Source organism: Asterias rubens, chromosome 6, assembly GCF_902459465.1.
Source record: "Asterias rubens chromosome 6, eAstRub1.3, whole genome shotgun sequence".
NCBI classification, from domain to species: Eukaryota; Metazoa; Echinodermata; class Asteroidea; order Forcipulatida; family Asteriidae; genus Asterias; species Asterias rubens.
The window spans coordinates 20,766,702-20,789,307 of record NC_047067.1 but is presented as its reverse complement, the minus strand read 5'-3'; the positions used below and the strand labels follow the sequence as shown (position 1 = coordinate 20,789,307).

The following is a 22,606-nucleotide window of genomic DNA, read 5'->3' as shown; positions in this document are numbered from 1 at the left end:
AATGCAATAGGGTGGTGCTCAATTACCCTCAAGTTGGTATCAAATAATCAACAGCCGGAAAGGAAACTAGATTAGAATTTAAGCACGTATTACCGACGACTGTTTTATGGTATCAACTTTCACAATAACCATCCCCTGGTAATAGAACAGCCCCTACAATGAATTCAATACACTAATTCGAGTGGTTCATTACAAAGAAATCATATTTATTCATAATCTCTTCACAAATAACTAATATTCTTTGTTTAGAAACATATAATGATTGAACTCCAGAGAATTTGTGACATTGGATGAAACCAAGTGACGTTCCAATCATCAATTCCAACACGTAATTTCCCGTCATTCACCAATAACAATTCTTTAATTTGTGTGTAGTACACATAACATTTATTAAGCTTTCTGGCATCTCTTTGGATAAGTCTTAAATATATTTGGAGATTTTTATCCAAACCTATAGAAGTCAATTGGAGACATACAATTGTTAGCAAACCAAGCAAACACCTGTGTAGACCAAAATATTCTATCCATTAGTTGCCATTTTAATTGTGATGAATCTCATTTAGTTAACATTTAGTTAGTTTTTCCCTTTGAAGGCAGGGAAAATACCAAGATGGTAAAAATACATGACACATCTTCATCCACTAACAAGTTCAATGAAGCATGTGTTTTTCTAAGAATACCCCCCCCTCCATTACCCCATATCTGAGACCCTGCCCCTTCCCTTCCCAATCCAAGACCCTATCCAACGCATAATCTAATTATATGGATCCACTTAGAAGGGAACTAGTTAATAACAACATGATCAACAAACTAATCCATACAAACAAAGGAAACATAAATGTTAAATATTGGTGCTATCTTCCTCTCCTTCCTCTCCCCCCTCTAGGATCAGTGGAAAAGCCCGGGCCCATGCCATTCTTGGTGCCTCCTTGGCCCATACCACTTCGATTTGGGTGAGGTTGTAAGAAGGGAGGGGTAGGGGGTCGAGCAGGTTGTTGTTCAAAAGCACCTTTGGAGTTCTGGTTACCATTGGCTCCCATTCTCGGACCTGTACATTTTAGTGCAAAGAAAATAAGGAAATATAAATCATCACAATCATAAAAATTCTAACAGGACTCAGGAAAGTACTGAGTGTACAGTGCTAACGTAAACCAAAATTAATTATATTCTTACATCTATATGCAGATAAAAACAATGCTAAAAGTCAATGAAATTAATAAAGCAATTTGTGGTTAATAATTTGCAATCGTACCTCCATTATTGGGCGGTCTTCCATCACTTGACCCCGGCCCAGTTGGGGAATTACTTCGCCCTTCTTGAAGACTCTGGTGAAAACAAAAGAAATAACAACAAATCTTCATCACTTTGTCAACATCAATGTCATGTTCCATGTATTCACATTAAGTGTTCACATTAAATAGTGAATACTGATTCTCTATTTTACAAGGAGGGAACATATTATTTTCTCATGGTCTTTGAAATTGGCAGCTACAGCTATGGCTAGGAATGTTGCTAAGGAAACACTATACTTCAACGCATGATGATGTGGAAATAGCCGTAGCCATAAAAAAGACTCAAGTATGAAACAAATGTGCCAGAAAGAACTACTTACGACTTTTTGTTGGGCGATAAATTCAGCATTTGGTTCACTCATGTTTGGAGTTTCAGAAAACACCATGCAAAACCTGTTCAAGAAAATATTAAAGAGATGTTCAAAGTTAAAACACTGTACATGGGACCAGTCTTACTTTTCTTGCCTTCACCTGCATTCTGGCTTCAAACCCTGGCCTGCTGCTACAAAACCTGAAAAGATGGTTTCACATCTTTTCATTCCAATCTTTTACCCCCATCGGAGATTGTTATCATAAACTTTTGTTTGAATAAAAAATACTTTAATGAATTTTTTGAAAGTTCACCCCAAAATATAAGCTAGAATTAGAAGTAGACAGCCCGGTTTCAATCTCAAAATATTTCTTTTCTCTCAAGCCATCGTCTTCTCTGAATAAAAGCTTATTTAAAAAGACATTTTGCATGGAAATCTACTTACTCTCCTATTTTGTGCAACTTTCCTCCCATTCCACTGTACAATGTTAAACAGCCACGCCATAGAGATGCATACCTGTGTATATGAACAACATTTTTGAAAATAATTTCTTTTCAAGATTTTAGCCAGATTTAGTGAACAAAAAGGAAGAAAAAAAACCTGGACAACAAAAGAGCTGAGAGTTTATTGAAACAGACTTCTAAAATTAATGAATATTTTGTTTACCCTTTTGTTAATTTCAGCATGTCTCCAGGTTGAATAATTCTGCCTAGTTCATCCCACACTGACATATTAATGCAGGCACTTTTATCTGCTACTTTACAAGAACGAACCTCATGACCATCTTTTGTTTTGGAAGAAGCACCTACAGATTCAAGTAACAAGAGATTAAAACATTAACTCAACTTAACTGTTGTAAACCACTGACGAGTGAGTTTTAAACCACTGGTGAAAGGTTCATATGCCACTTATAATAATTCAACAAAATAAATAAATCTTTCTGAAAGTGAAATTGTGAAGGGATATTTCCCTACCTACTTTCAAAAGTTACACACAAAGAAAGCAGCAATAATAAAAATTAGTTGCCGTCGGGCGTCGACAGGAGGGTTACATTATCGCAACTAATATGAATGAATGCTTGTTGTAGAAAAGTTACACTAAAAACAACAACAAATGAGGAAAATCACAAAAATACACTTTACCTATGGTCCGAGTGACTTAGCAAATAAAACACACTACACTCTACACTCCACTACAGAACAGTAGGAAAAGTTTCCGTATGTGAAAAAGTGGTGGCGCCATACGGAAAGTTCTCCGAACAGTACTTCAGGGCTAAAATTTGTTCACAGAGAGACCAACTTCATAAATAGAAGTTTAGAACACAAACTGAACGATGTCACTTGTGATAAAATATTATACTGTACCTAATTCAAGGACGATAAAAGCCATGTTCAGGTTTTTCATTCCTGGTCGCACTTCTTTGATATTTGTGGTTTTAGGTTCATTTGCCATCCTCTCCAACTTCTTCTTTACAAAAACAGTGTCAGAAAATGTCACCTTGACTTGTTTACAATCCGAAACCCCACTTCACTTATTTGAATTTGGGTTCAAAATGCCAACGAAAGTTTTGTCTGGCTGTTCCTTGCTCTATTATGGTCTCAGTCAGTGGTCTTCAGTTTTGCGAACATACACTGTTCATACATAGTATGCAACTAACTGTCACTTCTTGTGTGTGATCAGCATGCAGCATGCAGTCAGCTGCTATGCCCTACAGTACACTCTTTATGTACTGTCCGTTCTGTACTGCTGGGCCTATGGAGTTTTCTCCATAACATTGGATTAGGTGGACGGTGAAGGGAGAATTTGAAGCTCGAAGCTTGATGCTAGTCAGCTGCTTTCACGTCCCATCGATATTCGTAACATGTATCTTACTCTGTATGTATACACATATTTAAGTTAAATGGCCAGTTTCATGTGTCCTGTTGAAATGAAACTGGAAATGGAACTAAAATAGAGCGCCTGGACATGACAACCAGCGGTCATGTCTTTAATTTTGCCGATCTAACGGTGAAGTTATGTAGCGCCCTCCGTTGTTGATGTTTGGTAATGCACAATGTGGAGATTAAGGGGGCGGGGTTAGGAACTGATGGGGGGGGGGGTAGGTGCAACAAAACAGGAGAACCTGTGATGGGAGGGAGGATGTCCATCAAACCTTTCGTTGTACTTTAATTAAAATATCACCTATTAATTATTCTTAAGCAATCAATTATAAAGACACATGGTACAAAGGATCAGACTGTTTGGGACAAAGATTTAAAATACTTCAAGTGGGGGTGGGGGGGGTTGCAACACCATGAATGTAATCTTCCTGCCTGTCTTAAATGAACTTGGACTGTGGGTTTGGGTTAGTCATAGAAGGACTCTAGGTCAGTTTGACAATTTCATCTCTCGGAGGAGTTTCCTAGAGGAAGGGGGACCTCAAAGCAAACAATGATCTTTGATTACTCATAATGATTATAGTAGGCTGTCAATCAATTTAGTATGAAGGGCTCGAGTCAAAACTGCAGTATTTTGTTCGAGTGGAAAAATGAAAACCCTTTTTTTTGATTGAAAAGCGGCACACAAGGACGGGCTTCATACACGAGCTCAGATCGTCTGCTAGCTAAGTTTCTGTATCTCTACATCAAATTACATCCTACATTGACATTTTGACGAATAATTTTGACAAGTTATCCAAGGTAAGTTACATGAGATTTTAAAAGGAAGCCGGGAATATATTTACTATCTTTTTTGAATATATTATGAACAAAATGTCATCAAAGGGTGCAACAAGGTACTAATTAACACTGGGCAGTGATTTTCACTTTGATTCGCCATCCCCTTTCCATCTGTTGTTCTCATTCAAATGCATGGATGATAATTTGAAACTGTGGAAAAAGTAATAACTTGAGATGCATTCACTTTGATGCAAACTGTTCTGGATGAGCAATACGAAGTCAATACATACATTTTAAAAAGACGATTATTTTTCTTTCCAGATGCAGTCTTGCGTAGTAATCTTACTGATCCTTACTGTTGCTCAATTCACAAAGCTTCAAGCTACTCAGGCACCCATTGAACCAGTCCAAGAAGTTTCAACTTGCAAAGTGTGCTGCCAAGGTGCCGCAGCAGTGCCCGGAGTACCTGGAGTACCCGGAGGTGCAGGACCACAGGGACCACACGGGCTGTCTGGAACCAAAGGAGAGCCAGGTATTCCCGGAACAAAGGGTGAAACTGGAGACGACGGAGCAATTGGAAAACCTGGTCCGAGGGGACTTAAAGGAGATACGGGCACGGGAACCCAAGGAGTAACAGGTCAAAAGGGAAACCCTGGACCTGACGGACCACGTGGAGTAACAGGCAATCAAGGGCCAAGAGGGCTCAAAGGGAGGGCACTCCCTGGGCTCGATGGTGTACCTGGGTTACGAGGCCTAAAGGGAGACGTGGGTGTATCTGGTGAAAAGGGTAGACAGGGTCAGGCAGGACAGTCACGTCGCCCAATACAGTTTACAGTGCGAAGAACGTCTGCATTCTCTTCATCATTGGACACCACTCGGCTCCCATTCTCAGAGTTTGTGACAGCTTCACCGGACACCACCATTCTTGATCTCAACACGGGTACATTCACAGCCCCAAGGACTGGCTTCTATGTCTTCATGTTTTCTGCTTTGAAGTCAGATGATGTAGAATATGTACGTCTCCATCTCAACAAAAATGGCGAGGAAGTCGTGTCTGTCCACACGGTGTCCCCGGGGAACTACGACCAGCTGTCTGGCAGTGCAGTGGTGGAGCTAGAATCGGGAGATACAGTATTCTTGACTATGTTCGGGTCTGTTCAGAGTGGAAAGACGTACAAGTACACAGTCTTCAGCGGATTCATTATTTGATAAATCCATCAACAAGTAATCCCTTCCTAGCAACTAGACCCGAGTTCTATGAACAATGCGATGTATGCGTGAACACTAGGTTCATTAACTCATTAATTAAGTTTGAACATGATTTGCATGCTAAAATGGATTCACACAGAACAAAAAAGGCGCATTATGTACAAAACCAAGTGTCATTTTATATTATTTAAGTAACTGAATCGTTGAAGGACAAGATCTTAAGTGAAAGAAAAAGCAAATGGTTGGGAAAAGTTCTTTTCAAACTCTTTTGAAGTCATCAAATTAATACCATGCTATTTTGGTTCAATTGTAAAATTAGTGACTGTCATAATTGCAAAACTTAATATAATGTATATCTTATCAATGCACATGAGAGAGCACCTTTAATATTGTTCACATGACGTTTATAATACAATGAATTAAAGTGAATTTTAACAAATAAAATGGGAAGTTTTAAACGGTTGTCGACTGCCACCTTGTTTCCCCAATCGTTTAGTTTTATAAAGACATGTCATTCTGACTTATAGATTGACAAAAATAGCTTATGGAATACAATGTATAGATTTTTCAAAAAATACACTTTGAATGAATTTAATTTGACTCCTGATGAAGTCACCACAAGGAAACAATGAACCAATAAATTTGTCCTTATTTCCACACAGTTCAATAAAATCCATTCATTACAATGCCTTGGCCCACCTTTAGTAGGCAGGTTAAGTTGTGTCAACACAAAATAAGCTTAGAAATAGATCAAGGGGATATTTTACAATTTAAAAAAAGTGGGGACAGCAAAACATAATCAAATTGATGCATACCTTGATAGTCTTAGCTCAAGGTCTGTTGTTCATTGTGTTTTAATCTTCTCGCCACAAGACAGAACTAAATCCTTTGACAAAACGACTTGCGCAATCTACTCCAATAAAATATCATAGAGTGTTTGACAAAATATCTGTATTATAAAAAGGAACACGTCATTTTGACTGGCAGTCTATTTGAAGGAAACAACAGCAATCAGTTCAGTTTGATTGAAAATTACATTAAATGAAATTTTAATTTTCCCCTTATTTTATCAGTACCTGATAAGAATGATAAAAGTAGCTTTTTATATAAGCACTTACACCCGTCACTCAGTAAAGCTCAGGAGGACGCTTCAACATTCAGTATTTTCTTGAACCCACACTCTGCTGATAAGAAACACCAGAGCTCGAGTCCGGTGCTCTTGAAGGAATTTTGAATGGTATGTGTCAGTGGACATGCCGGTTAAGTCTGCTGCTACCTAGTTTCATGAAAAGCTAAATTTCATCAGAGGGAAATATAGTTCCATTTCAGAAACCTGCCATCAAGTAGGACACATTAACATGTCATTAGGCTTTAACTGGATGTGTTCTACCTCCTGGATGTCGTAACTCCTTGTCTAAAATGTAGTACAGTATTATGTAATAAACGATACACGCTTTTACTGGATGCGTTCTACCTCTCTGGACGTTGGAGTGAGTAGACTCTTGATGAAGTATCGCCAGACGCTGTCAGGATTGTGTTCCCATCGCTGAAAATAAAAATAAAACCAACAATTAAAGAACAGTTTGTTTTTCTAAAAAGACAAAAGAAATAATACAAGATAAAGTATTCATTCACCAAAAATTGGTTTTCAGAGAAAAACAAAACAACAAATGAATGGAACTTTTAGACCAGCAGCTCACACAAAGACAACAGACTGTGTACCCATAACAAAACCCTCTTGATTGGGTTCTTAATACAAACAGGTCAAATTACACAAGTAGTAAATAAATCACAATCGCAAAGAAAAACAAATTGAATATATCAACAAAACATGATCTTGAAATGCTGAGTTGTTGACGTACTTGCTTATTGTCATATCTAAGATTTCTCCTTTGTGTCCAGACCAAGAAGCCTCAGCTTCTCCAGATCGTGCATCCCATAATAAGACTCTACCATCCAAGGCTGCTGTGAAGATCGTTGGTGATCCGGCCGGGTCCCATCTTACTCGCACTACACCGGCCTATTGGAAAACAGAAATAAAGTTGATTGACCCTTGCATCAATGTCACACAAGGCTTTTGCTAGCATGTTCACCATTTTGGGAAGCTAATTTACCCTTGTGCCAAAGTCACACACTAGACTACTGTCTACCATGTTCACCATTTTGGGAAGCTAATTTACCCTTGTGCCAAAGTCACACACTAGACTACTGTCTACCATGTTCACCATTTTGGGAAGCTAATTTACCCTTGTGCCAAAGTCACACACTAGACTACTGTCTACCATGTTCACCATTTTGGGAAGCTAATTTACCCTTACCCTTGTGCCAAAGTCACACACTAGACTACTGTCTACCATGTTCACCATTTTGGGAAGCTAATTTACCCTTGTGCCAAAGTCACACACTAGACTACTGTCTACCATGTTCACCATTTTGGGAAGCTAATTTACCCTTACCCTTGTGCCAAAGTCACACACTAGACTACTGTCTACCATGTTCACCATTTTGGGAAGCTAATTTACCCTTGTGCCAAAGTCACACACTAGACTACTGTCTACCATGTTCACCATTTTGGGAAGCTAATTTACCCTTACCCTTGTGCCAAAGTCACACACTAGACTACTGTCTACCATGTTCACCATTTTGGGAAGCTAATTTACCCTTACCCTTGTGCCAAAGTCACACACTAGACTACTGTCTACCATGTTCACCATTTTGGGAAGCTAATTTACCCTTGTGCCAAAGTCACACACTAGACTACTGTCTACCATGTTCACCATTTTGGGAAGCTAATTTACCCTTACCCTTGTGCCAAAGTCACACACTAGACTACTGTCTACCATGTTCACCATTTTGGGAAGCTAATTTACCCTTACCCTTGTGCCAAAGTCACACACTAGACTACTGTCTACCATGTTCACCATTTTGGGAAGCTAATTTACCCTTACCCTTGTGCCAAAGTCACACACTAGACTACTGTCTACCATGTTCACCATTTTGGGAAGCTAATTTACCCTTACCCTTGTGCCAAAGTCACACACTAGACTACTGTCTACCATGTTCACCATTTTGGGAAGCTAGTTTACCCTTGTGCCAAAGTCACACACTAGACTACTGTCTACCATGTTCACCATTTTGGGAAGCTAGTTTACCCTTGTGCCAAAGTCACACACTAGACTACTGTCTACCATGTTCACCATTTTGGGAAGCTAGTTTACCCTTGTGCCAAAGTCACACACTAGACTACTGTCTACCATGTTCACCATTTTGGGAAGCTAGTTTACCCTTGTGCCAAAGTCACACACTAGACTACTGTCTACCATGTTCACCATTTTGGGAAGCTAATTTACCCTTGTGCCAAAGTCACACACTAGACTACTGTCTACCATGTTCACCATTTTGGGAAGCTAGTTTACCCTTGTGCCAAAGTCACACACTAGACTAGTCTACCATGTTCACCATTTTGGGAAGCTAGTTTACCCTTGTGCCAAAGTCACACACTAGACTACTGTCTACCATGTTCACCATTTTGGGAAGCTAATTTACCCTTGTGCCAAAGTCACACACTAGACTACTGTCTACCATGTTCACCATTTTGGGAAGCTAGTTTACCCTTGTGCCAAAGTCACACACTAGACTACTGTCTACCATGTTCACCATTTTGGGAAGCTAATTTACCCTTGTGCCAAAGTCACACACTAGACTACTGTCTACCATGTTCACCATTTTGGGAAGCTAATTTACCCTTGTGCCAAAGTCACACACTAGACTACTGTCTACCATGTTCACCATTTTGGGAAGCTAGTTTACCCTTACCCTTGTGCCAAAGTCACACACTAGACTACTGTCTACCATGTTCACCATTTTGGGAAGCTAATTTACCCTTGTGCCAAAGTCACACACTAGACTACTGTCTACCATGTTCACCATTTTGGGAAGCTAATTTACCCTTACCCTTGTGCCAAAGTCACACACTAGACTACTGTCTACCATGTTCACCATTTTGGGAAGCTAATTTACCCTTGTGCCAAAGTCACACACTAGACTACTGTCTACCATGTTCACCATTTTGGGAAGCTAATTTACCCTTGTGCCAAAGTCACACACTAGACTACTGTCTACCATGTTCACCATTTTGGGAAGCTAATTTACCCTTGTGCCAAAGTCACACACTAGACTACTGTCTACCATGTTCACCATTTTGGGAAGCTAATTTACCCTTACCCTTGTGCCAAAGTCACACACTAGACTACTGTCTACCATGTTCACCATTTTGGGAAGCTAATTTACCCTTGTGCCAAAGTCACACACTAGACTACTGTCTACCATGTTCACCATTTTGGGAAGCTAATTTACCCTTGTGCCAAAGTCACACACTAGACTACTGTCTACCATGTTCACCATTTTGGGAAGCTAATTTACCCTTGTGCCAAAGTCACACACTAGACTACTGTCTACCATGCTTGCCATTTAAGTCAGCAAACTGAACAAACAAACCATGGCATGTAAATTTCACAACATTTAATGTACACTACACTGTACAGTACACCAGGTATAACACATGTGGGCCCAATTTCATAAGCAAAGAATCATACCGTAAGCAAAGGATCAACGCTTAAGCAGGCAGGGAATCTGCTTACCGTAAGCAAAGAATCAACGCTTAAGGAGGCAGGGAATCTGCTTACCGTAAGCAAAGAATCAACGCTTAAGGAGGCAGGGAATTCAGCGCATACATGTATGTCAAGCATATTTCAAAGGTTAGCAAGAAATGTTTGCTTGTGCGCGTTAGGCCTCCACATTACTAGGCATTCTTCGTTTACACAGCTAGCATGTTTAAATTTGCAACTGTGGTTTCTGTTAGGGGCCTTTGCTTCATCCCATGGCTTTGGCTGAACCTGGCTGTGGCTACAAAGCTGCAGCTGCAGCAAAGTCACAGTCACAGCCACTAATTCAGAGACAGCCTGAGGAACATGGACAGAAATAAAATCCATAAAAACAGAACTGGATGGATGGAGGGGGGGGGGTGAAGTTGAGGGGTAGGACGAATCTCTTCTTACCTCATGCTGGCATTGATGTCTGATCTTCTGTGTAGGTACGTCCCATAATCCAAGTGAACCATTAAGTGACCCTACGGCAGCTAGAGATTGACTGTAACAACCAAAAAGACCAAAGATGTAAAGTTAAAAAATTCTCACTGACTGGTTCATGGCTTCTAGTGAACGCCCTCTATAGGTCAAATTTAATCACTAACAATAACATAAGAAACTCTTACAGCAAGACTATCATTAAGGATTTGGTGACCTTTGACCGCAAAGTGACTGACCTTTGACACAAACCAACAGATTCCACTGAGTTGCTGTCCCCGATGTTTTCCTTGATCGCCCCGGCTGAAAAAGTAGCCAACACCTAGATGACATATAAAGAATACAACATTATGGAATTAGAAAAACAACATGTGTCTAGCCGTGATAAATCTAAAGCTATTTTGGAGTTAAATTTGAATGATTTTCTGTTACAATGCATTGTTTGGTCACAAGTTGATGCCCAGTTTGAATTACCCATCTCCAGATTAAATGCAATGATGGCAAAATTGGGGCTGAACAAAAGCTATCTTCTCGCATTTAAAAAAATTTCAAACAAAAATACAGCCATGGACAACTGCTACAGATATGAACTTTATAAACAAATAATTTTTAGGAGTCCTGCTTACCTTTGCATTGTTGCTGTTTAAAATCTTTGCTGTGCCATCAACAGAGCCAGTTAGAACCACGACGTTGTTGCTATGGCAATCCAACGCCGTTACACCATCACTGTGCCCAGTGTTGCCTTTGGAGAAACAATGAGAACGAAATAACCATCCAAAGAATTATACAAAGAATATGGCAATCATGTGAAGTTCTGGCTTTCACCACATATTTTATTGCAGGCTGGCATAGTGCATCTACATGTATCATACAAAATCACAGTGGATGATATTGAATGGTCAGAGGGTAGGGGGTTGACTGTGAACTCAGCAGACGCTTCACCACATATCATGTTGCAGGCTGGTATAGTGCATCTATCATACAAAATCACAGTGGATGATATTGAATGGTCAGAGGGTAGGGGGTTGACTGTGTACTCAGCGGACGCTTCACCACATATCATGTTGCAGGCTGGTATAGTGCATCTATCATACAAAATCACAGTGGATGATATTGAATGGTCATAGAGTAGGGGTTGACTGTGTACTGTGCCTTGAACACACAGCAGGGTGGATATGTGCGCATTACAAGTCTTATTATTATTATTTTATTATTGTGTACATTCATTACATATTACATGTATATTGCAGGCTTGCATAATGTTTCTATCATACAATTCTATCATACAGTGGATGATATTGAATAGTCAGACAGTTAAGTGTGTACTGTGTACTATATTCATTATATGACATCATATTGCAGGCTGGTATAGTGCATCTATCATACACAACTACAGTAAATGATATTGAATGGTCAGAGTGTACGAGGGTTGACTGTGTACTGATGCATTCATAACATGATATCATATTGCAGGCTGGCATAGTTGATGTACAACTCAGCACCATGTGGACAATGTTAAATGGTCATACAGTAGGAGGGTTTACCTTTGAATGTGTTAAGCGATGTTGAATCCTTCAAGTCCCATATTTTGACGGTTCCATCATCATATCCAGCGCAGCATCTCTTTCCTGTTGGAGACCAAGAATAATATCGCTATTTTTAACTTCACTTCATCTCAATGCAATATTTCTTTTCACTTCACACTTAACTATTTAGCAGGGAGCAGACTTTTTTGCCTACTTTAGCAGGAAAATGTAAGTAAGGCACAAGCAAAATTCTTAAATGAGTGAACAAGCCTTCTTAATAATAAATATAATAAATTGATTTATATAAAAGTACTCAAGTAAACATGCATTGACATAAAGACAGTGGTTACTAAAATGTACACATTTAGGAAAAAGCTTGTTTTTAAAGTCTTTCACTGTTTGTAATGGTGATACAATTCAATGATGGCATACCATCTGAAAGAACCTTTTGCAATTCTAGAGCAGTGTCTTAGTCTTACCAACTAGACCACAAGATATGACAGTTAATGTAGGGGCAGCTATCTCAGGGACTAATTGTTCAAATAAAAAAATAAAAAAATTACTGATTTAGGGGCAACGATGTCATACCGTCTGGAAGAACTTTGCCACAGGTTGTTTGGCATCCATGTCCCTGCATCGTCTTACACTCCCCACTTGGTACCTTCCACATCCACACCTGTCCCTCTGCCGTACCTCCAAGAAGAACGTGGGAGCTGTGGTGCCATGTCAGCCACTGTCAATCAAATTACAAAGACAATAGGATGAGTCATAAAACTATGCCAATCCATGTATAGTCCAACTATCCTGTATAGATAAGACTTTAGGCTATGCATGGTGGAAAAAATACTAAGTAAGTTAGGCTTGCGGTGGCACAAGATCTCTTATGTGAGTAGTGGAGGCTTGGAGAAGAGCCGGTTGGTTCTGTTTGACAATTCGTTCAGTGTGCTCTTCTTCTCCAGAAGACGGTCAGACCACACTGACCGAAATGTCGAGCAGAACATATTGGCTCTTCTCAGAGCCACCACTCCTCACAAAAGAGATTGTTAGTATCACCACATACCTTATTCATTTAAAGACAATCAGCCAAGTCATTAAACTCTAGAGCAAGTTCCTTACCTCTAAGTCCGAGCACTCAAATGACCAGACCTCTTCTTGTGTTTCTATACTCCAAACCTTGATGAGACCACTCATATCACCAGTTACTACCAAAGCTCCATCGTGACTGAATCCAACACATGTTACTGAGTCCTTGTGTCCTGCATTCAAGTAAACAAGTGCCATCCTCCATTAAATTTGAACTTCAACATTGATGTTCAGAGTCAATTTTTAGTAGGCCTGTCTGCTTCATTTTTGAAAGTACAAGGGCATCTTCTCCTTGGTCAAAGGAAATTGTGAATTTTTACTAGAGCAACTCAAGGGCACCAAGGCAATGACCAGGGGGCATAGAGGCAAGTATCAGGCCTGCTTTAATTTTAAAACAAAAATACACCATGCAAACAACCTGTAAAATCAAAATAAATCAGATGATCATGTTTTTGTGAAAAGAACAACAGAGAGCTTATGTTTTGTCAGTGTGTTTCAGTTCGCTTTGTTTAAAGTAGGTTACAAGTAATATTGAGATGTCCTTGTATGGTTTACAACCTAGAACTAAAACATCGGTAGTCAGGTACCTGAGCACTCCAACACTGGTTCCCCGTCTCCCACCTTCCAGACATACGCTTTGTCATCCTCACTTCCAGTAACAGCGAGAGATGCCTTGGTTGGTTCAAGATCACAGCAAAAGACAGAACCTAATAATTGAACAACAAAACACAGAGAACACTATTAAATGCACAACTTAAAACAACCGGTAAAAGTAGCCAACCGTCCCTAATAAACTCTGGGTTTTACTTGCCCCCAGGAAGTTTTACTAGCCCTGATTTAAACATGTATTGTAATGAATGTACCTTTCTGATGCATTGTTACACTCAAACAATGAACAATAAAATGAACAACTTAAAAAAGGTATTAGGTTGTACATGTTTTAGTAGCCCTTGCCCATATGGCAAGTTGAGAAGTGGTGTTTACTAGCCCGTAGCAGTTTTTACAAGAATATGTTTGATGGGCTGGGCCATTGTGTTAAGGTGGTGCCCTGATATTTCTTAACCACTCTGTACCTGTGTGTTTCTCATAGCAGAAGTCCGCATCGTCTTCAATGGTTGGTTCATCCATCCCAAGATCTTCTTCTTCTTCTTCTTCATTATCTGCTTCCGATCCCATCTCCTCTGCCAAGTCATCAATGATGTATTCTGCAGGAGGAAATATCAGGTCATTATGCTTTCTCTAATGTTATTGTTTAATATAAGACAGATGCATTATCTGCTTCCGATCCCATCTCCTCTCCCAAGTCATCAATGATGTATTCTGCAGGAGGAAATATCAGGTTATTATGCTTTCTCTAATGTCAACCTGCAATATGTTATCAAGTGGGGAAAGCACCTCCAAAGTAGTAGTACCTAATCAACCCTCCTAATAACTGAATATTCACATCATCCAATATATTTTTTTAATTCAATTCGATTCAATGTACATTTATATATGGAATCTGTGGGGAAGTGTGAACCTGGTGGATGCAAATTAAGGAGAGGAAACTTTGGAGCAAATGATAAGAAATGAACCATACCTCCTCCCTCCATCTCGTTCAGGTCAACGACCTCTGCCATGTCTTGTTCATCTGCCTCTTCAAAGCAACTGTCGGAGTCACCGTCAGGATCCATGGTCAGATGAGATTGTTTCTAGGGCAATCGCTCAAGAGAACTTATATTTTATCAAAAGAACTGTGCCGGTCTTGGATGCTGACCTACCTAGCACTGGGCTGTCGTGTGCAAGAAGAACTGCAATGTGCAAATATATAATATAAACTTAGTCTTTCCTAATCGTTATTTTCTAGGTCACCACAGCAATTTTGACATTCTGGTATTGACATTGTTGTGGCTAAGTTGGACTGGGCCACTGTCTTTCTCTGCTAGGATAAAGACAGGTCCCCGCCGCTAGATCCTGAGTTACTTATCCAGTTATGAGTTAGAGAATAGCGCCCCAGTTACTGGGTCTAAAAAGGGCACCCTAAGTATGATGACTGAGTCTGAGTATGACTATACATGAGATAATTGTAAATTTCTACTGGAGTACTTCATTTTCCAGGGCACCCACTATGTTACTGTGCAAGGCAATGGTCTTGCCCAAAATACAATTGCATTGGCCTTTGGGCAACGGCGGGGACATCATGACGGTGCGGAGGCCGGCAATCGCCTTATTTATTACGGTCCTCCGTGTGAAATATCAGGTCTGGACATATATGGATAAAACAATAACATTGTTACATAATTTATCTAATGTGCAAGTCTCCAGAGCCTCGGAGGTTTCTGCACAGTACAGTCAATAATTAGAACAGAAAGAGATAATCTTCAGTCAACACTGGCGTCCGTAATCTGGGCAAACTATCGTGTCCGTAACAAACAGTCTCTCTCTCTGACCTTGTTGAAAGTTACGGTAACTTGGCCTGATTTACTAATAAAACAAACAACTCCAGTAAACTATCACTTACTTAATTATTAGATGACAATAGTTAGTAAAAACAAAAACATGGAGGAAGGTAAACAAGTCCACTCTTTTGCAACAAACGTTCCTCAATCAAACACGTGTGAAAATTTAACGGTCTTGATAAATAGCGCCCTCTTCCGTCAACTCACTTGTGTGCCGTCAACTCAACCACTACGCAGACGGCAGGGAGGTGGGACTAGTCTTGACCCAAGGTCCGGAGATCAATTAATACGAGGCGTGGTACATAATACACTATACGGTACCGATAATTGACGTCTTGGGCCAAGACTAGTCTATATTTAGGAAAGCGCCCACTGTTGTATCGCAGGGTCGTATGTTATCGACCCTTATAATAATTATAATTAATCATGCTGAGAATAAAGTTTCCTGTCGTAGGTTATGGTTATGCTTGAACATACTTTTGGTATATCACTAGTGCACTATTATGATTATTATGCCAACAAAATAAGTCAAAGAAACATCATCCAACCTCTAAATTTTAAAACTAAATTATCATCTGCTAAAATAAATTCTTTCACACTTAAATAAATTCTTTCACACTTAGTCACATAGATAGATCACGTGATGTGGTTGCTATTTGAGATTCTATGGGGTGTGCAAATACGATGGTTGACTGGGGCAGCAGGCCCGGTGGGCAGCCTCGCACTTTGTTGGTGCAAAAGCTTCACAACACAGAGCGGCCATCTGTTCGTGAAGACTTACATAAATGCCTTTTTTTAATAGAGCGTATGTAATTACACCACCCATCAAAGGAGTGATCATATCAATCAGTTTGTTTTTTTAAACAAGGACAACATTCACAGACATAACTGGTCCAAATAATTGCAATAAGACAGTTTGCGTAAGCTTTTGTAAGTTTTTTAATTACGACACTTAACTATTATCAAAAACTTACAAAACTTTCCAAATTAACTTCCAACTCAACTTCAAACAAAATACAATTGGCGTTTATGTTTAAGCAATGTCTTTGTGACATTTGGGTCCTGCAAAATATGTTTATTTAAGTTATGTCATACACACAGATTTAGATTTCATAAGATACTGATGTAAAGTCTCAATATAAAAGCTCTTTTTGTAAAACCTTTTTTGGCAAAAACAATTTTAGAAAACAAATGTAAACAAATTAACATTAAATAATATACACGTTTTGTGCCACACAAAAATTTGTGTAGTGTTTTCCACTATTCTATTGCACTAACTAACCTACTAGAATGAAGTCGAAAAAAACAATCCAACTATATAATGGTGCTCGCGCGAATGTAAATTGAATAACTTATTTCTCCCAATTCCAATAAAATAATAATTTAATGTCTGCATAATTTGAGGATCGAGAATTTCAAAAGGCAAATCATAATATTTACAACGCTAAGTGTGAAAGACAAATTTCACATGGAACGGAAATGTTACATAATTTCTAACCTAAGAAAATTGCAGTTGATCGATTGCTTAAAATGTTCTCTGCATACCTTAGGCATAAACATTTGTTTAATTAATTTAATATTTAAAAAATGTGACCAGGGTACACAGTAACAACTTCTCAGCATATTTTGCATAAAAACTGAATTTCGATTTGCAGTTACTTCTTTAGACCTACCCACAAAATTATTAGACCCAAACAATTTTAATTGCGGACAAGTCGTTTTTAGCAACATTCTACTCCCACAAACTTATCTAGGTGTGGTGGTAAGCGTCAAACCAAAGCTGACCAGAATTCTTGAGAGACCTGCAATTAAAAACACAAAACAAGTTAATTAAATATAAAGGTAAAGAAAAATTGAATGTCCTTCTAAAATGATTTTCACAACTTTCTCCTACTGTGCGAGTGCTCAACACAAAATGTACTTGTAAAAGAGTGTTCCAAATCACTGTCGTGGTAGAATAGTTTGACAAGGTGTATTGCAAGTGCAGGCCTATATTTCGTCAACATCTAGTATGGTATAGGTATATAGTGGTGGTTTATAATAATAATAACTACTACTTATATAGCCCATTTTTACAATAACGTATCGATGAGCTTTACATAAGCACCCTTGTCATTGTGCCAAAAACATTGCTCTTATCTTTTTCAACTCCCTGGGGATTAAACAGCCCGAGCTGCCGTGGCACTTCAAAGACCTTTTCGTATACAATATCAACCTCTACCCTCACAGGTACCAAACATTTTAACAATGTATTCCTGACTTCAGGCCTTCAGGGAACCTGACCAAGTTGAGGAACTCACCACACAATATCAGCAAAGGCTCCGAGTAATGTCTTAGTCTGGTAACTAAGACCGTGTTTAATACACAAGGACTTGACATGGGGTGCTATCTTTGCGTAGTTGTGTCTGGGCATGGTCGGGAACAGACTGAAACCAACAAGAGACAAAATAAAGTGTTATTACAACAGAAATGCCCTTCAAATGTTTGGCATTCTGATGACATGTAAAGCTGACGTTTCCAAGTGTTGTGTGTTTGTAACATAAAGAACCGTCTACACTGATCGTTCAAAGAGGGGCTTTGCCCCAGTGTATTCGCAATCTCTTGTCAGACTCCAAGAATACTGAATGACAAAAAACGTTCTAATTCTCGTTTCACCAAAAGTTGCCAGACTATTTTTCCTTCCAGCCTTCCAGCCTCACTGGCCCTTTCAAAGTTTTGGCTTCGGCTTTGGATTCGGCTTCAGGCTCCTTCCTCTCGTCTGAAGCCCTGAGCACAAACGCAAAGCATGCGCAGTTGTCAAAACAACCGCAGGGCCAAGCTAGCCTGAGCAGAATCTGGAGCCGAGGTCGTGGATTCGAAAAGAATCACTGATTTGCAATGGAAAAGAAACAAGATCGTCTCTTAGGTTTTATATCTTACTGGTGCTCAATCTGGAAGTTGAGATGTCCGGTGAACCAATCGTTGAAAACAGAGGGTTCGACGTTGCAGGTGGCGTGTAGTTGCAGAGGGCCAGTCTTTATGAGTATCATTGTCTACCTCCATGGGTATATGGTTCATCTGGGTCACCCACACGAACCAATGACTCTCAAGAAACCTGCAAGGTTGTGGGGGAATACAATCTATCAATCAACCAGACAATAATTAAAATAATAATAATTAATAATTTGGGAGGCTTATCAACCTTACTCACAGCTAAGAGCTGAATTGCAAAGTTTGAGAAGCACGCATGCAAGCTTAGGAACCTTTGACAGCCAGCCATAACACCCTAAGAAACTCACCATTCATCCTCCCCAGCATAGTGAGACAGAACCATGAACCCTCCTGGGTGTCTAGTCACCCACTTTGAGACATCATATACCCCATTCTCAATCACCACTCACTTGTCCCTCTTCACTAACACCCTAAGAAACTCACCGATGCATCCTCCCCAGCATAGTGGGACAAAACCTTGAACCCTCCTGGGTGTCTAGTCACCCACTTTGAGACGTCATAAACCCAATTCTCAATCACCACCCACTTGTCCGTCTTACTGCTGTGTTCCTTCACCGTTGCATCCCAGGAGTAGGCATCATTTAAGTTGATCTGTGTTGAACTCTGACCTTGCTGACCTTTACCCCTGCCTTTACCTATCGTGCTGTATCAAATCCACTCAGCTCATCAAATCTAAAGTGAATAATGAAATTACACAATTATTAATTGGGTATGAACAAAGACAAAGTTACCGGAGCGAGACTTGAACCAACGACCTCTAGAAAATGGTTGGGTCCAAATGGTTTATTTAAAAAAACTGTCCTCGCAGCACAAGTCAAAGGCTGAACTACAACAATTTAACATTTACAAAAATATACAAATTTACACTCATTGCTATTAGTGCCCTTGAAATGCTCCAGTGACAATTTTCTCATAGGTTACTAGACCTAGTAACTGGGGCGCTGGATTCCTTTTTTTTCAATTTTGATATTATCGGTCACCTATCTAGTTGATCGATTATGTCAAAATTTCGATAAAAAGGAATCTAGCGCCCCAGTTACTAGGTCGAATTAGGATGCCCTTTTTGGAAAAGTTTCTGTATGGCGCCACCACTTTTTCATTCGATATGAAATACTATCCCTCAATCAATGAGATCCCTTTTTGTAAAAATGAGTGAAATAGTGGTGGCGCCATAGGGGGATAGTGATCAGGGCCAAATTTCATGGCTCTGCTTACTGTAAGCACAGTTTCGACACTTACGGAAGCAGGGAATTCTGTGCTTACGGCAAGCGTATTTCACAGGTTAGCGGCGAATTTGGGCTTCTGCGTGTGCGTACTCCCCGTTACTAAGCATTCTGGGCTTACAAGGCTAGCGCAGAAATTCAGTGCTCGCACGTAAGCAGGGAATCGTGATCGTAAGCGCAGAATTTGGCGGTAAGCAGAGCCATGAATTTGGGCCCTGATAGGCCTACGGAAAGTTATCCATCCCTTTTTGTAAAAAATAAATATAGTAATATATTCGAAATAAAATAATATAGTATCTAATTTACCTGATTGATATATCCCTTTTTGTAAAAATGAGTGAAAAAGTGGTGGCGCCATACGGAAAGTTATCCCTAGAAACAATTACATAATTGGAACATAGTGTTACAATTCTTAGATAATCTTACCTCATTTAATTGCTCTTAGTCTTACACAAACTAGGTGTTTGTCGATTTGTACATTTTCTGGTCACCAGCAAAAACAATTTTTACTTCACACTACCACCAGCACGACGCCTGATGGCGCTGTGTACACTCTCAACGGTGGTTGCTGCCTCTAAGAAGGCGGAGCGGCCCCCTTTCCATTTTAAAATGTAAAAAGAACAAGGAAAACGAACCTTGCCCCCTTAGTCCTCTCCCAATCCTTTATAAGGAAACCAAAACGAACCGATTCCCATATTCATCTCAGTTTTCAAAATTTTCGAACAGGAAAAGGAAAAAGCAAACCTTTTTCCTTTTACCGTTTTGGAATCCACGCAAAGGAAAAACGAACGTCGAAACCCTTCACCGGCGATCGTGTTATGGAACGCCAAAGAGGCAATAGGTAAAGGGTTACGGCGTTTGTTTTTCGTTTTTTCTTTTTGAAGATTAAACAACGGTAAAGGGTAAAGGGTTTGTTTTTTCCTTTTTCCTTTTTGAAGATTAAAACACGGTAAAGGGTAAAGGGTTTGTTTTTCCTTTTTTCTTTTTGAAGATTAAAAAAGGGTAAAGGGTTTGTTTTTTCCTTTTTGCTTTTTGAAGATTAAAATACGGTAAACGGTAAAGGGTTTGTTTTTCCTTTTTCCTTTTTGAAGATTAAACAACGGTAAAGGGTAAAGGGTTTGTTTTTTCCTTTTTCCTTTTTGAAGATTAAAATACGGTAAACGGTAGAGGGTTTGTTTTTCCTTTTTCCTTTTTGAAGATTAAACAACGGTAAAGGGTAAAGGGTTTGTTTTTCATTTTTCCTTGTTGGAATAAAAAACCGGTAACGGGTAAAGGGTTCGTGTTTCCTTTGTTTCTTGTTGAAGATTAAAACACGGTAAAGGGTAAAGGGTTTGTTTTTTTCCTTTTTCCTCTTTGAAGATTGAAAAAATGGTAACGGGTAAAGGGTTTGTTTTTCCTCTTTCCTCTCTGAAGATTAAAAAAAGGGTTTAAGGCTAAAGGGTTTGTTTTTCCTTTTTCTTTTTTGAAGACTAATAACAGGGTAAAGTCGGGTTTGATAGGCTTTACGGGCGGTCGTGGCGGGCGCTATACGAGTTGGCCGAGCCGTGATGTGAATTGAAACTGAGAAACGCCTTGCACCAAGACGAGGCAGCACTATTCTACATGGACCCCAAATATAAAGCATTCCCAACTCTTTCAGACAGTCCAAAGAATGTATAACAATTCCCAAAAGCCACGGATAAAATCTTCCATGACAGCTTAACACCCAAACTGCCCCATGCTAAGTCTAGGCTATAATTGTTTCGCATGCGTATAATGATGGACCCCTGGAAAAATTAGTTTAAAACAAAACAATCTGCGGATTACTTATAAAAAGGGGTATAATTTGGTAGTTAGAGAAAGCCCCTTCAAGCCAGTATGTTTTATGAGTCCCTTCTGTTTTGGAATGCGGTTATCATTAGTCATGCGCCGAGGGTGCTATTAATGAGAGACGGTTAATAGTTTGCCTGTCACTTTGTAAGAGTTTCTTGAATCTGTTTTTAGCTTCTTTAGGGAGCCACTTTATGATTCGTGGCCCCCGGGGGATGGATGTATCTGAGATGTTGTCATTCTAATCTGTTGTTTGTTATAAACTGTTTAATCTTATCCCGAAAATTTGAAGGGGGTATTTTTGAGACGTACTTGAAGTCATGGTGCCCAAGTAATTTGAGAAATTGGACGTGAAGTAAACGTTTTAGAATAGGTATACACTCTATGCAAATGTTGAGATTTGCATAAAGTGAATAATTATTTTAAAACGTTTATTTCACGTCCGATTTCCTGTACTTTCCCACCATGACTTCAACTACGTACCCAAAATACCACACCCTTCGCAACATTTGCAAGAAAGATAAATATTTTACAGCTCAAACATCCATCCCGAGAGCCACGAATAACAAAATGGCTCTCTAAGCAATCTAAAGACAGAACAAAATGATAAGCGAGTATATATCAATATTTGGGTACGGTATACAAAGCCCAAACTTTTATCATCGTTTGAAATTTATATGTATGTTCGATATTTGGAACTCGTGTATACTAATAACCATTGGAAATTTTGGAAGTTGTAAGCGTATGTTGATGGTTGCCAATTCTGGAGTGAAGTATGTCCATGCAGGAAGAATAGCTGATAGTAATACCGCAGTAGTCTTGAAGCTTCTCAGATCCAAATGTTGGCACATAATTTTCTATATATGTATAGAGAGAGAGAAAGAAGTAACTTTCCGTATGTACACCCGCTGTTATCATATATGTATATATAAACAAAATGGGGGGGGGGGGGTGTATATAACCACAGTAGGCCCTCGTTTGAA

The 22,606-nt window shown here is 39.4% G+C and overlaps 4 protein-coding genes across 4 annotated transcripts; 1 reads left to right on the top strand and 3 right to left on the bottom strand.

Annotated features, from left to right (window-relative positions):
• Nucleotides 1-185: 185 nt before the first annotated feature.
• Nucleotides 186-3,594, bottom strand: LOC117291525 (SOSS complex subunit B1-A-like). The gene is made up of 6 exons (XM_033773301.1): nt 2,968-3,594; nt 2,270-2,408; nt 2,048-2,119; nt 1,613-1,685; nt 1,253-1,325; nt 186-1,048 (listed from the first exon to the last, which is right to left on the bottom strand). The coding sequence occupies exons 1-6, from the start codon at nt 3,053-3,055 to the stop codon at nt 855-857; spliced, it is 639 nt and encodes a 212-aa protein (XP_033629192.1). The 5' UTR covers nt 3,056-3,594; the 3' UTR covers nt 186-854.
• Nucleotides 3,595-4,028: 434 nt separating this feature from the next.
• On the top strand, nt 4,029-5,504 carry LOC117291524 (collagen alpha-1(X) chain-like). The gene is made up of 2 exons (XM_033773300.1): nt 4,029-4,281; nt 4,582-5,504. Exon 2 carries the CDS (start codon nt 4,582-4,584, stop codon nt 5,467-5,469), a length of 888 nt encoding a protein of 295 aa, XP_033629191.1. The 5' UTR covers nt 4,029-4,281; the 3' UTR covers nt 5,470-5,504.
• A 147-nt stretch (nt 5,505-5,651) lies between these two features.
• Nucleotides 5,652-15,785, bottom strand: LOC117291523 (angio-associated migratory cell protein-like). Its single transcript, XM_033773299.1, has 12 exons — nt 15,663-15,785; nt 14,742-14,952; nt 14,236-14,367; nt 13,750-13,869; nt 13,196-13,335; nt 12,668-12,812; nt 12,098-12,181; nt 11,180-11,295; nt 10,793-10,875; nt 10,527-10,617; nt 7,332-7,489; nt 5,652-7,015 (listed from the first exon to the last, which is right to left on the bottom strand). The coding sequence occupies exons 2-12, from the start codon at nt 14,833-14,835 to the stop codon at nt 6,940-6,942; spliced, it is 1,239 nt and encodes a 412-aa protein (XP_033629190.1). The 5' UTR covers nt 14,836-14,952; nt 15,663-15,785; the 3' UTR covers nt 5,652-6,939.
• Nucleotides 15,786-16,521: 736 nt separating this feature from the next.
• On the bottom strand, nt 16,522-20,611 carry LOC117291222 (acyl-CoA (8-3)-desaturase-like). Its single transcript, XM_033772829.1, is given in 6 exon segments — nt 16,522-17,402; nt 17,901-18,026; nt 18,520-18,609; nt 18,611-18,694; nt 19,015-19,263; nt 20,241-20,611. Coding segments are annotated over 5 exon segments (372 nt in total). The 5' UTR covers nt 19,035-19,263; nt 20,241-20,611; the 3' UTR covers nt 16,522-17,350.
• Nucleotides 20,612-22,606: the final 1,995 nt, after the last annotated feature.